An 18,156-nucleotide genomic window follows, 5' to 3' on the forward strand; every position below is an offset into this window, starting at 1 on the left:
ATCTTCATTGGAGAATCCTATAAATTTTATGGCATCAGAAATCTTAAACAAGCTCTGAATGCTTGGAACATAAATCAGCAATCGACTTTGAAAAATAGGAAAAGGATTAAAACGATAGTAGCCCTAACATTATATAAAAAATTCTACCATATTCCAAGATACTGAAAGTCATACAAGAAAGAAGAATCCTCCTGATGTAAAACAAGACGCGATGAGATTCCTATACTACCTTATCATACAAAGCGAGGAACGAATCCCTGAAATACATGATATGTGCAAAAAAAACTTAAAAATAATATAAAGGGTATATGTCAAGACATATGATCGAAGGATGCAACATATAAAGATAAAAAATCAGCCTATGGGTCCTTATAAAGGTCAAGACTAGAAGATCAGATCATAGGCTGCAAATCTCTTTGAGTCATCAATTCCAACAACCCATTAGCTTCCTCCATCTTGCCCCCCTTGCAAAGCTCATTTATCATTGTAGTAAAAGACACCACATTAGGCTCCAAACCTCTTTGCCTCATCAATTCCAACAACCCGTTAGCTTCTTCCATCTTCCCTTCCTTGGAAAGCCTACTTATCATTGTAGTAAAAGTCACCACATTAGGCTGCCAACCTCTTTGGATCATCAATTTCAAGTATGCATTAGCTTCCTCCATCTTTCCCTCCTTGCCAAGCCCATTTATCATTGTATTAAAAGTCACAACATTAGGTTGCAAACCTCTTTGACTCATCAATTCCAACAAACTATTAGTTTCCTCCATCTTCCCCTCTATGCGAAGGCCATCTACCATGGAATTAAAAGTCACCAGATTAGGCTGCAAACCTCTTTGAATCATCAATTCCATCAACCCATTAGCTTCCTCAATCTTCCCCTCTTTGCAAAGCCCACTAATCATTGTATTAAACGTCACCAGATTAGGCTGCAAACCTCTTTGACTCATCAATTCCAACAACCTATTAGCTTCCTCCATCTTCCCCTCCTTGCAAAGCCCATCTATCATTAAATTAAACGTCACCAGATTAGGCTGCAAACCTCTTTGACTCATCAATTCCAACAACCAGTTAGCTTCCTCCACCTTCCCCTTTTTGCAAAGCCCATTTATCATTGAATTAAACGTCACCACTTTATGCTGCAAACCTCTTTGAATCATCAATTTCAGCAACCCCTTAGTCCTCCATCTTCCCCTCTTTACAGAGCCCATTAATCATTGAATTAAATTGTTAGGAAACGATTCATTGAGACAACGAAAAAAAAAATCAATAATAACAAGGATCGTTCCATAGAACCAAGATCAAGGTACAATTTTACAGTTTATATCACAATAAGAATCTGCAGAAAATTAATCTAGAGTTTAAGAAACCATGCGCACATTTGGAGGCTCCTCCAAGTTTGTCTCTGAACGTGTTTTGCTACCGATCCAAGTGTAGGATCGAACCAACGTAGTCTACACAAAGACAATCGCAAGGAACTAAGGCGGGATTTACTAGATCCCTCTTTAGCCTTAAGAATCAAGAAGAAATGAAGAGTAATTGATTTTAGCCAAAAATCAATTCTGGCGTGAGAGAGTGAAATAAGGGGTTGTGTGTTTTCTTTTTCAATGAAAATGAGTGAAATGAATAAAAATCTCTCACTTTTTCAATTAACACATTCCTTTTATAGTGTTATTTTAATTGCCCTATTCCCATATGGAATAGGCTTGGGCTCCAACCCAAACACCCCATGTTTCCAAACACTCCCAATTAGATATTTATTTTAATTCATCATTATCTCAATTAAAATCAATTAATATATAATATATTATATATATATTATATATATATATATATATATCCATTTAACAATAATGATAATTTATTTAACATATGCACCATATTTAAACATAATTTCACTTATTTAATTTTTCTAACAAATTAAATAAAGGCTACAACCTCGAAAATTTAATTGCCTGTGAATTACCAAATACCCTTCACCCAAAAAACGAAAAGCCCTTCTAACTTCTGGCTCTTAAATTATCTTCTATGTGGGTGACCCATAGGCTCCTCATCATACCGCAGTGTATAGTATCCAATTAACACAATTAATCGTCTCACTATACACAGACCAGATTGCCCCTAGCAAGGCATCATGGCACCTATAGATTCGGATTCAGCAAAGTAGCTACCGTCAATGATATGGTTACCGTACATTCGACCCTTTCATCATCGTTATCTCGATGAGACAGAAGGCATAGAAATAGTGTCAACCTTCGTTTACCTCGATTTATATATTCAGTTTTGGACCAATGACCTATATTTTAAATTGGATAGAGCAATAACTCAATCCCCTATGGTCCATAGTTTTTAGTGTCATTGCCATATACTGAATTGCGCCGTGAGATAACTTCTCCTGTACCTGGGAGTGATGAATCCTCTGTCTATCCATCATAGTCTTGATACACTCCTTGACAGCCAATCACCACCGTATTGATAGCTCTGAAAAGAACTGCGTTAGGCTAGTGTCAAACTGCACCAATCGGTGCACAAGGCGCTCTGGTGATCTCAAGTCTAAGGATCACATGTACCACCATTCATTAGAGGATTTGCTCCATAGACACTAGGGTTACCATCCATATGGAATCCTCTTGTGGGTCTATCCAGTGAACTTGCTGCGATGTATTCGCCTACAGCAAGCACCCATGTGTTGCACCAGGTTTCCACCAAACAACCTTGACAAGTGAGATTAGTCACTACCTTTCGACAGGGTCTTTCAACACTATGATAGCCTTACCGTATTATCTGTGCTCTTACTTCAGAATAATATTAGGGCTACGGACGTTTCTAGAATGGCCACCATATGTGCTCATAGGGTTCCCACTATCAAGATTTGAAACACTTGATACCCTCGTCACAGTTCTAACATTCTAAGGACATATATCAATACATATTGCAATAATAATGATTTACGCGATAAAGAATAAAATGCCTTTAATTGATTAATGAACATTATTACAAAAAGTCAATTCTACAATAATTGATTGGCTCTAGGGCATCTACTCTAACAAAAACGTCACCACATCAGGCTGGAAACCTCTTTGAATCATGAATTCCAACAACCCATTAGCTTCCTCCATCTTCCCCTTCTTGCAAAGCCAATTTATCATTGTAATAAATGTCACTACATTAGGCTCCAAACTTCTTTGACTCATCCATTCCAGCAACCCATTAGCTTCCTCCATCTTCCCGTCCTTGCAAAACCCATTTATCATTGTACTAAAAGTCACCACATTAGGTTGCAAGCCTCTCTGACTCATTGATTCCAACAACTCATTAGCTTCCTCCGTCTTCCCCTTCTTGCAAAGCCCATTTATCATTGTTGTAATCGTAACCACATTAGGCTGCAAACCTCTCTTAATCATCAATTCCAACAACCCATTAGCTTCCGCCATCTTCCCCTCTTTGAAAAACCCATTTATCATTGAATTAAAACTCACCACATTAGCCTGCAAACCTCTTTGAATCATTATTTCCACAAACCCATCAGCTTCCTCTATCTTCCCCTCCTTGCAAAACCCACTTATCATTGTAGTATACGTGAGTAAATTAGGCTACAAACCTTGATCCGCCATCTTAAAAAACAAGCCTTTAGCCCCTCCAAATTTCTCACAAAAAAAACAACCGTAAATTAGAGTGGTACAAACAACCACATTTGGCTTAATTCCTCCACTCTCCATTTCCATAAACAATTCTTTCGCCTTATCTACCAACCCATCTTTCCAAAGACCATTGATAATACTACCATAAGAAACAATATCAAGCTTGACCCCAAACACAACCCTTTTCTTGAACAACTCCATAGCCTCCAAACTCTTATTCTCCAAACACAAACCTTTAATCAAAGAATTAAAAGCCGCAACCTCTGGGTTAAAACTCCACCTCAAAATCCTCCAAAAAATATCAAAACCATCACAAACTCAACCCACATTACAAAAACAATTAATCAAAATATTCAAAGTAATTAAATCAAGTAACAACCCATCGAACCCAGTCGTCTGTAAAGCAAAATAACGTCTTTATAAAACTTCTTCTTAGCAAGAGCTCCAAACAACCGGTTGAATGATGAAATCGGTGGTTTGGGTTGCATATGAATCATTAAACAAAAGAAATAGCGTCATTCACCAAGAGTGATCTTACCTTCTTTACAATCTTTTTGAAGGAATTTCTAAAGCTGGGGTTACTTTAAGTACTAAATCTTGTGGTATAGTTGTAATCACTTTACCTGCTTTTGTGAATGAAGAAAGAGAAGAAGAAAAACGACAAATCAAGCTTTTGAGGATCATTTCAGTGGCGCCATTTGGGGATTATCTATCGAGGGTTCCAACTGGCTTAAACTTTTGGGTGTTGAGGGTTATGTAATACATTTCACTGGAAATGACAGTGGGATAAAACATATTTATCTGAAACCTATAGGGTTCAGATGTAATTATATTTTTGCTGAAATTATTTAAAGGGTGTATTGTTTTTAACATGGAGGGTAGCTATTTTCTGCAGAATAGTGGATAGATCATATGATTATGATATGTTGCAGACCTGGCTTCAAAGTTTGTTCATGTAGCTACTTGAATTGACATATCTCGAATTACTGGTAGAGAGTGTTCAAACTACTCACAAGCGGCTAGCCTCGTCTCGCCTGACAGCTTCAAGTAAATAAATTGTATTAAATGCAATCCAACCTAATTATGGATTAGGTCAAATTCAATATTGAACTCAAATCTACGTTTATTCAAAAGGCAAAACCATTCATGATTTCAAATGATATAATATTTTATATATCTATTTATGAATTCATAATCCATATCCAAATTAAGAAAGGACTTTTTCTCAAATGCTTTTAACGAGATTTTTCATTCTTTTTCGAAAAATTTTGATATTGAAAAAGAATATACATGATACAATTAATCAAGCAATACTACACTTACAACCCAATCTTACAGTCTTTCTCTCACAACCCCGACGTGATAGCTCGTAATTGGTCCGCTCGCAAATGGGTCATGCCTGCTTGCAGTGGATCTCGCCTACCAAATTATGAGTTGATCAGTTATGAACTACTACATCGAGGTTGTGAGAGAAAGTTTGTAAGTATGAGTTGTGAGCCAGTCTTTACTAAATTAATCGACTTTGCTTCTAAAAGAATATCTAGAGTGTATTTGTTTATTATTTTGAGTAGTATTTTTGAAAAAGTTAAGTTGAGTTATTATTATAGGGATAAGACTTGAATTTGAAAATGTGTTTGGTAAGATTATTTTTTAATCCCCTATATTTGTTAATTTAGTTAAACATCCCCTACAATAAAAGTTTTAAAATTAAGAAAAACACCCCCACCCACCCATTAAATGCTAGCGGTGGTGGCCGACTCTATCAGGAATATGTGGGTGGGTGGAAGTGTTTTTGTCAATTTATAATTTTTTGTTGTTAGGTGTTTAGTTAAATTAACAAACCTAAGGGGTTAAAAAATATTAAATATTTTGAGTTGAATAGAGGATTAGATTTTGGGAATGGTGAAGCAAATATGCATTTTGAATAGGATATGATAGGAATAAGGAAACAAACACAACTATGTTTATGTAATGACTTCTTTCTACTAATATGCTCACAAAAGATACTTAATAAAAATACATTGCAGCCAATCCCACCGTATTGATAGCTCTGAATGAACTGCGTTAGGCTAGTGTCAAACTGCACCAATTGGTGCATAAGTGCTCCGATGATCTCAAGTCTAAGGATCACATGCACCACCATTCGTTAGAGGATTTATTCCTATCACTGGGGTTACCATCCATATAGAATTCTCTGGTGGGTCAGTCCAGTGAACTTGCTACGGTAAATCGCCTACATAAGCACCTATGTGTTGCACTAGGTTTTCACCAAACAACCTTGACAACTGAGATCAGTCACTGCCTTTCGACAGGTCGTTCAACACCATGATACTTACCGTATTATCTATGCCCTTACTTCAGAATAATAATGGGGCTACGGATGTCTAAATGGCCACCTATGTGCTCATAGGGTTCTCACTATCAAGATTTGAAACACTTGATACCCTCGTCATGGTTCTACCATTCTAAGGGCATATTCAATACATATTGCAATAATAATAATGATTTACGCATATATAATAAAATGCCTTTATTGATTATGAACATTATTACAAAGAGTCAATTCTACACAATTGATTAGCTCTAGGGCATCTACTCTAACATGCCCGCCACCTTAATGAATGGCGAAAGAAAGAAAGAATTTGTACGGTCTATAAAGTGCATGTAGATGAGGACTGTACTCACTCACACGGCCAGGGTTCCGAATCCATGCATCACTGAGTCCGATCAGCAAGAAAAGAAAGAATAGAATAAGAATAAGCATAAGAATAAGAATAAGAATAAGAAGATGAGAAAGCTTGAGCATACAAGAAAAGAAAAGAAAAGAAAAGAAGAGCTTGAGCAAGAAAGAAAGAAAAGAAAGAAGGCTTGAGCAAGAAAAAAGAAAAGAAAGAAACAGAATAAGAAATAGAAAAGAAGAAAGAAAATGTATTTCTATGCATATTGCATGTGCATTGCATTCATGCATATTACCATGATTTTCATCACGGTTAGTAAGAATAGAAAGAATAGAAAGAAAGAGTGGAAAGAATAGAAAGAAAAAGCGAGAGAAATGGCATCACTGTCCACCATTGCTAAAGTTTTGTACGTTATTTTGGTATATGTAAAGAACTATATTTTATAATTAAAAAAAATTTGGGCCCAACTCATTTCATATGCTAAGTATGTATATTTTCATCGATATTTTCTTAAGTATACTAGTAGAAAAAGTCATTACATTTAGTAGAAGTGTACCCTTCGCTTTGGTGAACAAGGTTTCGATGAACAGTGGTTTGATTAAAACCATGGTGATGGAAGGCACACATGACTTAATATACTTTAATTGAGGGTTTGTCATTTAATGTCTCATCAGATTATTATCTTTGTTAGAATGACATTGTTTGGCATGTTATTCAGCATTTAACCTTAGCATGCATTCTAAACACAATATAAAACGTGCCGGTACATGGCCCAACTAAAAACCGATTTCCTCGAGCCTAGAGGAATCGGTGGGTCACCGAAGGGTCCTGTAATAAACATCTTGAGTTTTCAAGTATGGTTGCCTTGACCTTTGCTCCGTTTTTCAAGTACATTACAAAATCATCATTCTGAATTTACAATAAAATAATTATACAAATTCTTTACATCAATAAATTTAGAAACCTTGATTTACATTCGAGGGGAATGAGATGAGAAGAGAATGTACATCGAGAAGAGGAGAAAGGCAGGACACGCAGGCCTTATTTAATAAATTATACAACCATACATACCCAAAAATAATTTAAAACATTCACCCTTAGGTCTACGGCTCATGTACCGGGCACCATGCAATATACAGACAAGTACAAAGCATACATTTCAAAAATAATCAATTTTTGAAATTTGTGGGTTAATTACCATTTACCCCCTGATAATTTGTGGAACTAAAGTTTGGTCTAAAAGTTGTAAAACTTACATTCTGGCCCCTGTGCACTCGGAAGTGCGCTTGCTGCAGCGATGAGTTAGATCGCTGCAGCGTGCGTTGATTACTTGACGTTCACGCTCAACATTCGTTTGCCGCGGTGATTTGGTACAGCGTTCGTCCTAAGGACGATCGCCGCGGCAACGAGCGTTGTTTTCATACAGCACTCATCTAGAGGACGATCTCCACGGTGAGCGTTGGTTTCGTCACTAGCGTCAGCACAAACAACGCTCACAGCAGTGATGGGTTATATCACCGCGGTGAGCGTACACAGATCTGTAGCTTCGGAAATGTTCATACAGTAATCATATACACTCAAACGGATTTTCAATCAATCAAACATACTGATTTCAACCAAAAAATCCATCATGCATTAAACCAAACTTGTAGTTCATCAACAAATTAAATTAATCGATTAATCAATTTCTTAAAACATGATTTAAGGCAGATTTTATAAGGTAACATTATATCATCAAATACATGTTATCAACCATCCAAATAAAAATTGTAAAATTTGGTACCCTAGGCTCTGATACCACTGTTAGTAAATGATCCATATACGCAGCGGAAACAAAAAAAATATAATACGAGGATCGTTTACATGAGCCAAGATCAAGGGTATAATTTTATAATTTATACTAAAGTAAAATCTGCACAAAAAGTTAATCAAGAGTTTAGAATAACATACGCACGTTTGGAGGCTCCTCCAAAATAGTCTTTGTACATATTTGCTATCGACCCAAGCGTAGGATGGAACTTATGAAGTCCACATGAAGACAATCACGAAGAACCAAAGAGGGATTTGCTAGATCCTCTTTGGCTTTAAGATTAAAGAAGAATGAAATCAAAATGAATTGATTTTAGGCAAAAATGGGTTTCTGCCGTGGGAGAGAAATGGGGCTGCTGTGTATTTGGTTTTACAATGAAAATGAGCTAATCAATTAATTGTTCCATTTTACAAATAAACATTTTCTTTTATAGTAAAACTTTAATGCCCTATTCCCATATGGAATAGGCTTGGGTTCCAACCCCAACACCCCATGTTGCCAAACACTCCCTAATTAGATATTTTATTTATTTCATCATTATCTCAATTAAACTCAATTAATATATGTTTAATCTATGTATTAACATTTAACAATAATGATGATTTAATTAAATATATGTGAACACATATTTAAAAGTAATTTCACGTATTTAATTTTTCTAATTAAATAAAGGCTACGACCTTTAGCAAATTTAATTGCACTGTGAAATTACCAAAATACCCTTTCGCCTTAAAAAGACAAAAACGCCCTTCCTTCTTCTTGGTGTGACCTATAGGCTCCTCATCATACTGGCAATGTATAGTATCGTGATTAACACCAATTAATCATCTCACTGTACACAGACCAAGATTGGCCCCTAGCAAGGCATCATGGCCACCCGATAGATTCGGATTCAGCAAAGTAGCTACCTGTCAACGATATGGTTACCGTACAATTCGATCTTTTCATCATACGTTATCTCGATGAGACGAAGGCATAGAAATAGTGTCAACCTTCAGTTACTCTTGATATTATGTATTCAGTTCGACCAATGACCCGTATTATAATCTGGATAGAGCAACAACTCAATCCCACTGTGGCCACAGTTTTAGTGTCATTGCCATATACTGAATTGCGCCGTGAGATAACTTCTCCCGTACCCGGGAGTGATGAATCCTTTATCAATCCACCATAGTCTTGATACACTCCTCGATGCAGCCAATCACCACCGTATTGATAGCTCTGAATAGAACTGCGTTAGGCTAGTGTCAAACTGCACCAATTGGTGCATAAGGTGCTCCGATGATCTCAAGTCTAAGGATCACATGCACCACCATTCGTTAGAGGATTTATTCCATAGACACTGGGGTTACCATCCATATAGAATTCTCTGGTGGGTCAGTCCAGTGAACTTGCTACGGTAAAATCGCCTACAGTAAGCACCTATGTGTTGCACTAGGTTTTCACCAAACAACCTTGACAACTGAGATCAGTCACTGCCTTTCGACAGGGTCGTTCAACACCATGATAGCCTTACCGTATTATCTATGCCCTTACTTCAGAATAATAATGGGGCTACGGATGTTTCTAGAATGGCCACCTTATGTGCTCATAGGGTTCTCACTATCAAGATTTGAAACACTTGATACCCTCGTCATGGTTCTACCATTCTAAGGGCATATATCAATACATATTGCAATAATAATAATGATTTACGCGATATATAATAAAATGCCTTTTATTGATTAATGAACATTATTACAAAGAGTCAATTCTACAACAATTGATTAGCTCTAGGGCATCTACTCTAACATGCACGCCACCTTAATTGAATGGCCTAAGAAGAAAGAAAGAATTTGTACGGTCTATAAGAGTGCATGTAGATGAGGACTGTACTCACTCACACGGCCAGGGTTCCGAATCCATGCATCAACTGAGTCCGATCAGCAAAGAAAAGAAAGAATAAGAATAAGAATAAGCATAAGAATAAGAATAAGAATAAGAAAGAATGAGAAAGCTTGAGCATACAAGAAAAGAAAAGAAAAGAAAAGAAGAGCTTGAGCAAGAAAGAAAAGAAAAGAAAAGAAGAGCTTGAGCAAGAAAGAAAAGAAAAGAAAAGAAACAGAATAAGAAATAGAAAAGAAGAAAGAAAATGTATTTCTATGCATATTGCATGTGCATTGCATTCATGCATATTACCATGATTTTCATCACGGTTAGTAAGAATAGAAAGAATAGAAAGAAAGAGTGGAAAGAATAGAAAGAAAAAGCGGAGAGAAATGGCATCACTGTCCACCATTGCTAAAGTTTTGTACATGTTATTTTGGTATATGTAAAGAACTATATTTTATAAGTAAAGAAAAATTTGGGCCCAACTACATTTCATATGCTAAGTATGTATATTTTCATCGTATATTTTCTTAAGTATACTAGTAGAAAAAAGTCATTACATTAAAAGTCACCACATTAGGTTGCAAGCCTCTCTGACTCATTAATTCCAACAACTCATTAGCTTCCTCAGTCTTCCCCTTCTTGTAAAGCTCATTTATCATTGCTGTAAACGTAACCACATTAGGCTGCAAACCTCTTTGAATCATCAATTCCAAAAACCCATTAGCTTCCTTCGTCTTCCCGTCCTTGTAAAGCACACTTATCATTGTAGTAAACTTAACCACATTAGGCTGCAAACCTCTTTGAATCATCAATTCCAACAACCCATTAGCTTCATCCATCTTCCCCTCCTTGCAAAGCCCATTTATCATTGTATTAAAAGTCACCACATTAGGCTGCAAACCTCTTTGAATCATCAATTCCAACAACCCATTAGCTTCATCCATCTTCCCCTCCTTGCAAAGCCCATTTATTATTGAATTAAAAGTCACCACATTAGGCTGCAAACCTCTTTGAATCATCATTTCCATCAACCCATTAGCTTCCTCTATCTGCCCCTCCTTGCAAAACCCACTTATCATTGTATTATACGTCAGTAAATTAGGTTGCAAACCTTGATCCAAGATCTCAAAAAACAAGCCTTTAGCCCTCTCCAAATTTCTCACAAAACAACAACCGTAAATTAGAGTGGTACAAACAACCACATTTGGCTTAATTCCTCCACTCTTCATTTCCAAAAACATTTCTTTCGTCTTATCTACCAACCCATCTTTGCAAAGACCATTGATAATACTACCATAAGAAACAATATCAGGCCTGACCCCAAACACAGCCATTTTCTTGAACAACTCCATAGCCTCCAAACTCCTATTCTCCAAACACAAACCTTTAATCAAAGAATTAAAAGTCGCAACGTCTGGGTTAAAACCCCACCTCAAAATCCTCTAAAAAACAGCAAAACCATCACAAACTCGACCTGCATTACAAAAACAATTAATCAAAATATTCAAAGTAATTAAATCAGGTAACCCCATCAAATCCAGTCGTTTGTACAGGAAAATAACGTCTTTATAAAACTTTTTCGTAGCAAGAGCTCCAAACAACCGATTGAATGATGAAATCAGTGGTTTGGGTTGCATATGAATCATTAAACAAAAGAAATAGCGTGCTTCACCAAGAGTGATGTTACCTTCTTTACAAACTTTTTGAAGGAATTTCTGAAGCTGGGTTACTTTAAGTACTAAATCTTGTGGTATAGTTGTAGTCACTTTACCTGCTTTTGCGAATGAAGAAGGAGAAGAAGAAAAATGACAAATCAAGCTTTTGAGCATCATTTCAATAGTGTCGTTTGTGGATTATCTATTGAGGGTTCAAACTGGCTTAAACTTTTGGGTGTTGAGGGTTAAATAATACATCTCACTAGAAATGAGAGTGGGATAAAATGTATTTATCTGAAACTTGTAGGGTTCAGATGTAATTTTATTTTTGCTGAAATTATTTAGAGGGTGTATTGTTTTTAACATGGAGGATAGCTATTTTCTGCAGAATAGTGGATAGATCATATGATAATGATATGTTGCAAACTTGGCTTCAAAGTTTGTTCATGTAGCTACTTGAACTGACATATCTCGGATTACTGGCAGGGAGTGTTCAAACTACTCACGAGCGGCTGGCCTCGCCTTGCCTGACAGCTTCAAATAGATAAATTGTATTAAATGCAATCCAACCTAATTATGGATTAAGTCAAATTCAAGATTGAACTCAAATCTTCCTTTACTCAAAAGGCAAAAACTTTCATGATTTCAAATGATATAGTATTTCATATATCTATTTATGAATTCATAATCCATATCCAAATTATGTAAGGACCTTTGCTCAAATGCTTTTGACGAGGTTTTTCATTCTTTTTTGAAGAAATTTTGAAATTAAAAAAAATATACATGATACAATTAATCAGACAATACTACACTTACAACCCAATCTCACATACTTTCTCTCACAATCCTGACGTGATAGCTCGTAATTGGTCCGCTCGCAAATGGGTCCCGCCTGCTTACAGTGGATCTTGGCTACCCAATTATGAGTTGATCAATTAAGAACTACTACATCGGGGTTGTGAGAGAAAGTTTGTAAGTATGAGTTGTGAGTCAGTCTTTACTAAATTAATCAACTTTGCTTCTAAAAGAATATCTAGAGTGTGTTTCTTTTATTATTTTGAGTAGTATTTTTGAAAAATTTTAGTTGAGTTATTTTTACAAGGATAAGATTTGAATTTGAAAATGTGTTTGGTAAGATTATTTTTTAATCCCTTACATTTGTTAATTTAGTTAAACATCTCATATAATAAAAGTTTTAAAATTAAGAAAAACACCCCTACCCACCCATTAAATGCTAGCGGTGGTGGTCGACTCTGTCAGGAATATGTGGGTGAGTGGAGGTGTTTTTGTCAATTTATAATTTTTTATTGTTGGGGGTGTTTAGTTAAATTAACAAACTTAAGAGGTTAAAAAATTTTAATATTTTGAGTTGAATAGAATAGGATTGGATTTCGGGAACAGTGAAACAAACATGCATTTTGAATAGGATATGATAGGAATAAGGAAACAAACACTTCTTTTTTTACATGTCAAACTAACAATAAGTTTGAGCATACGTAACATGGCACCTTGAAAATATATATACATTTTTGCAACGTTTATCCATCCAATTGAAAACGTCAACATTAGCACATGTGACATATAGACTCTCAATAATTAATTGAATGAACGTACATCACACAAATAGTTTGTTACATTTTTTTGAATATTATTCTGTTCTAAATAGGATAAAATATGATTTAATCAAATAAGATATGATTATGATTATATTTGTTAATTTAGCTAAACACCTCCACAATAAAAGTTTATAAATTAACAAAAACACCCCCACTCACCCAACTAATTGTTGGCAACCAGCCGCCGCCGCCAGACGATGGCCGAAAGTTGTCGGAATGGTGTACGACCAACTGAATTTGGTCGATCTTGCACTGATTTTGTCATTTCCGGTTAGATCTATAGCCAAAGATCTGGCAGTTGACAACAGTCATATCTTGGCCATCGTTGACCAATAAGTCTCAGCCAAATTGAAATAAAGATGAAATAATAACATGTCACCAAATTAACCCCATAAATTGAATTCCTCAGAAGATCAATATAATTCTCAAAAGATGGGGGATTGGTGGGCCTTATCCTTTAGCTTTATGAAGCTAATACGTACGGGTGATTAACGATCATACAACAAAGATACGCATTCAGCCGTATAGTCTTGACATAATCTTCATTGAATGTAGTAGTACTACTAGTAGATTTGCAATAATGCATGCCACCCCATTGCCCACATTTGAAATTGGAAACCGCATAAAACAACAGAGAACATGCCCAGTACAAATACAAAGCTATTCGTGCAGACGAGCTGTTTGTGTTAATTAAGTTAATTAACTATATATATATAGTGATGAGAGCCCTCTGGCTCTTAGACTGCAAATATATGGAAGCTTTGATTGATTCTTTGAAGATTAATTTATCTAGCCTTCTAATAACAAACCACCAATACAGCTCCCCCAACCAATCAACCAATGCTACACCGCCACACATGTAGCTTGTCACCACTCCCGTCAAACTCCCACATAGAGAAAATTTCAACAAAAATGTTGCAGCTTATTTCATGTAAAAGAGTTTGAAAATTGTACTCACTTCAATCTAAAATGCTTCTTCTCTTCAATATATATCTCCTAGACTATGCATAGTGATTGCCCTTTCATCAACTAAAACGCCCTGCTCTTTCATCAACTGAAACACCCTGTAACAGTATTTAGTAATTGATTAGAACATAAACCAGTAATGGACTATGAGAAATAGGAAAAAGATTAAAAAGATAGAAGTTCTAAAATTATATAAAAAATTCTAATATAGTGAAAGATACTGAAAGTATATTTCCTCAAACAAGAAAGAAGAATTCTCCTGATGTACAACAAGACTGTAGTGAGATTCTGATACTACCTTATAAAACAAAGCGAGGAATGAATCCTTGAAATACATGATACGTGCAAATTTACATTCTTGAAAACTGAAATACAACTATGTCTAAGAAAGGAAAATCATACTTCATATGTCACCAACAACATGAATTTAATTTGAGCGAATACAGATTGTGTGAGCGGGTATGGGTTGAAGCTTCTAAGGCTATGATTGCCATGGTTGCTTCAGAGCCTTAGATGCAGAAAGGCATGTCCTAATATTCACTTCAAGCAAATGAGTAACGAAGTCAATGAAGCCCTGGTCCCCCATCAGCAATCAGTGAAATAATAAACTCAACGCCACTATTCTTGAACAACTCAAAGACGAGCCTTCCTTTCGCACTATTATGGATACAAAATTAATAGGAAAAATTGGATTCAATTGTCAACTGCTCCTATAAATAGGATTGACTACGGATTTGAACCATAGCACATGCTTTCATAAAACTGTAGGATTCTCCCAATCTAAATCAAGCAGGTTTTACATGAAGAAGTTCTATTTGATACGATTAGGAGAAGCAGTATACTTAAAAAAATAGATAAAGAAGAACCAAGTCACGATAATATAACAATATTTGAGCAAACACAAGGTTGGACAAGTTCCATAAAAGCAAAAATAACCATTGGATTTTGGAGTTCTAGCTTCATGCTTTTAGAGAACTTTGGTAAACGAGCATTTAAACAAAGAAAAAAATGTCTATTTACTAAATGGCTATCTTAAAATTTTCCTTCACGGTTAAACACCTAGCGGTAGATATTTGAAAAAACAATTAAGTGCCATCTTTCCCTCATGGAATTATACTCTCAGAATATTCAGAACTCATTACAAAAATAAGAGTGAAAATAATTAGAGGAGTCAGAATTCAGGTGAGCAATAACAAATTGAAATAAGTTAAAAACTTAAAAAATAATATAAAGGGTTATATATGTCAAGACTTATGATCGAAGGTTGCAACATATAAAGATACCAAATCAGCCCATGGGTACTTATAAAGGTCAAGACTAGAAGATCAAATTATAGGCTGCAAACCTTTTTGACTCATCAATTCCAACAACCCATTAGCCTCCTGTAGCGCCCCACTTGAGGTATGTAGGTAATTTATGTTGCATTGTTTGAATGTTCTTTGATTTACCCTCAATTGAGTTTGTATATTGTTAATATTGTTTGGTTGGCCCTTGGTTGAAGTTATGTGTTGGTTTGGTTGAGTGATTGCCCTAAAATTTGAGAAGACTTGGCGAATTTTGAGGTTGTGGTCTTCACCGGGGCGAAGAATAGTCTTCGCCGCGGCAATGTATGCTATGGATTTCTTCACCGGGGTGAAGAAAGAAACTTCGCCGCGGCGAAGAGCCGGCAGAGATTTTTGTTGAAGTTTCTAGATATTTTTCCCTAAGGGCAAAATGACCATTCTACCCTTATTAGCAGGAAAAGTGGGGAGTGAAATGTAAGGAAATTTCATGGAGAATATGTTAGAGTGGGGGTGTGATTGTAATAAATGAAAGGACAATTGTAACAACTACTGTAAACTAGTACAATGCATGCATAATAACAATAGAAAATTGGGCCCAAAACTTTCTTTTCCTTATTAGTCATATGTCTTTTATACACAAAGAGTATTGTTTACAAAAATAATTTTTAAAAGACAATACAGGGGAAACAGTGTAGCTATTGCTCTTCGCTTGCCGACGCCCCTCCGACTGCATCATCACCTAGATCCTGCATCCACAAAGGAAAAATAACGGGATGAGCACAAAATAATGCTCAGTAAGTAAAACCCTCTATCTGTCTGTCCCCGTATGTATTACTCTTAATTCTCTCCTTACACTATTTCTGTTTCTATTTCTATTTCTACTAAACGTCATGGCCTCATCTTACCGGAGGTACGGCCGGATGGCGCTCACACAGCACCATCTCACTCTCCATGACTATCGGGTGGAATTCACACAGTACCAACCCGTTCTTAGTGACTACCGAGTGGGGATCACGAAGCACCTACCCAGTTTTCGTAACTATCGGGTAACGATCACTAAGCATTAACCCGTCTCTAATCACTATCGGGTGATGATCACAAAGCATCAACCCACTTCTAATAAATGTCGGATGATGATCACAAAGCATCAACCCCTTCTCTAATAACTAACCGGGTGGTGGTCACAAAGCATCCACCCGTTTCTAATACTTATCGGGTGATGATCACAAAGCATCAACCCATTTCTAATAACTATTCGGGTGGTGATCACAAAGCATCAACCCGATTCTCATAACTGTCGGGTGATGATCACAAAGCATCAACCCATTTCTAATAACTATTCGGGTGATGATCACGAAGCATCAACCCGATTCTCATAACTGTCGGGTGATGATCACAAAGCATCAACCCATTTCTAATACTCTTCTCATTCACTCTACTCTAGCACTTCTCATTCTCTCTACCCTTAGAGTAGTTGCATCCACAAAGTTCTCTACTCATAGAGCAAGTGCATACACAAAGTTTCCTACTCTTTCTTAGGTCACTTCTCAATGCACAATTAATGCCTATGGATGGTTCATCTCCACTAATGCACTTATGAAATGCCAACATGCAATGTTGCAAGAATTAAGGTTCACTACTCATACTCAAACCTCTATTAGGCATTTCATCAAACAACTCAAGTGCATAATAAAACTCTACTATAACAATAATTCTAAATCTTTCTCTAACCATCCAAAATGGGGAGAAACCCCCTCACATAGCCACATAACCTGCCAAAGAAAGACACTTCCAAAAGGGTTCCACAATACCCCTTCAATTCCATCTCAAACTACCTTTCCAACCCACAACTCACTTCTTATATTTGAAAGGTATAAACAATCACAAAGCACTAGAAATCTCTATTTAAGCCTCAATAACATGGCATATAACATGTATATAACATACATACATAAGTGCTATCAAAACCCTAATCAAGAAAATTCCCAAATCTCAACTTGGGTTGGGGTTTACTTACCTTGTTATGGAGAGATTTCACTAACTCTTCCTTTCACTTGGTTTGCTTGACTTTTTCTCTACTCTTAAACAAAAGAACAAAAACCCTCAATATTCAATATATACAAAAACTCACAAAGCTTCACAACCAAAGCAAGAATCCTTACCTTAGGATGCCTTAGGTTGATTTTCTAACCCAAATCACTCCAAAAGCCCTTAAAAACTCCTTGATCACAAGAAAGAGAAATTGAGAGGAAGCAAGAGAAGGAAGTGGCGTTGGAGAAGAAGAATGAGGGGTTTGCAATGACTTAATTCCTTTTAATGAAATTTATACACAAGCCTTCCCATTTTGCCCTTACTCTTCTTTAGGAATTCCATCTATATCCTTTGATTCATTACAAACACACCCCCATATCAACATATTCTACATGAAATTTTCTTACAATTTACTCCCCACTTTTCCTACTAATTAGGGGTAGAATGGTCAAATTGCCCTTAGGGAAGAAAATATCTAAAACTTAATAAACATTTTGGTCGGCCTGTCGCCATGGCGAAACTGTCCAGCAGCTTCCCCTGTGGCTTCAACACCTCTTCGCCGTGGTGAAGATTCTTCTTCGCCTCGGCGAAGCTTGGCACACTG

The 18,156-nt window shown here is 36.3% G+C and overlaps 2 protein-coding genes across 2 annotated transcripts; both read right to left on the reverse strand.

The window, feature by feature from the left end:
* Positions 1–392: 392 nt before the first annotated feature.
* On the reverse strand, positions 393–3,569 carry LOC116125121 (pentatricopeptide repeat-containing protein At1g62670, mitochondrial-like). Its single transcript, XM_031410837.1, has 2 exons — positions 3,098–3,569; positions 393–793 (listed from the first exon to the last, which is right to left on the reverse strand). The coding sequence occupies exons 1-2, from the start codon at positions 3,567–3,569 to the stop codon at positions 393–395; spliced, it is 873 nt and encodes a 290-aa protein (XP_031266697.1).
* A 6,968-nt stretch (positions 3,570–10,537) lies between these two features.
* Positions 10,538–11,353, reverse strand: LOC116125122 (pentatricopeptide repeat-containing protein At5g41170, mitochondrial-like). The gene is made up of 2 exons (XM_031410838.1): positions 11,113–11,353; positions 10,538–10,662 (listed from the first exon to the last, which is right to left on the reverse strand). The coding sequence occupies exons 1-2, from the start codon at positions 11,351–11,353 to the stop codon at positions 10,538–10,540; spliced, it is 366 nt and encodes a 121-aa protein (XP_031266698.1).
* Between the last annotated feature and the right edge of the window lie 6,803 nt (positions 11,354–18,156).

This window comes from Pistacia vera, unplaced genomic scaffold, assembly GCF_008641045.1.
Source record: "Pistacia vera cultivar Batoury unplaced genomic scaffold, PisVer_v2 Contig160, whole genome shotgun sequence".
In the NCBI taxonomy this organism is placed as follows: domain Eukaryota; kingdom Viridiplantae; phylum Streptophyta; class Magnoliopsida; order Sapindales; family Anacardiaceae; genus Pistacia; species Pistacia vera.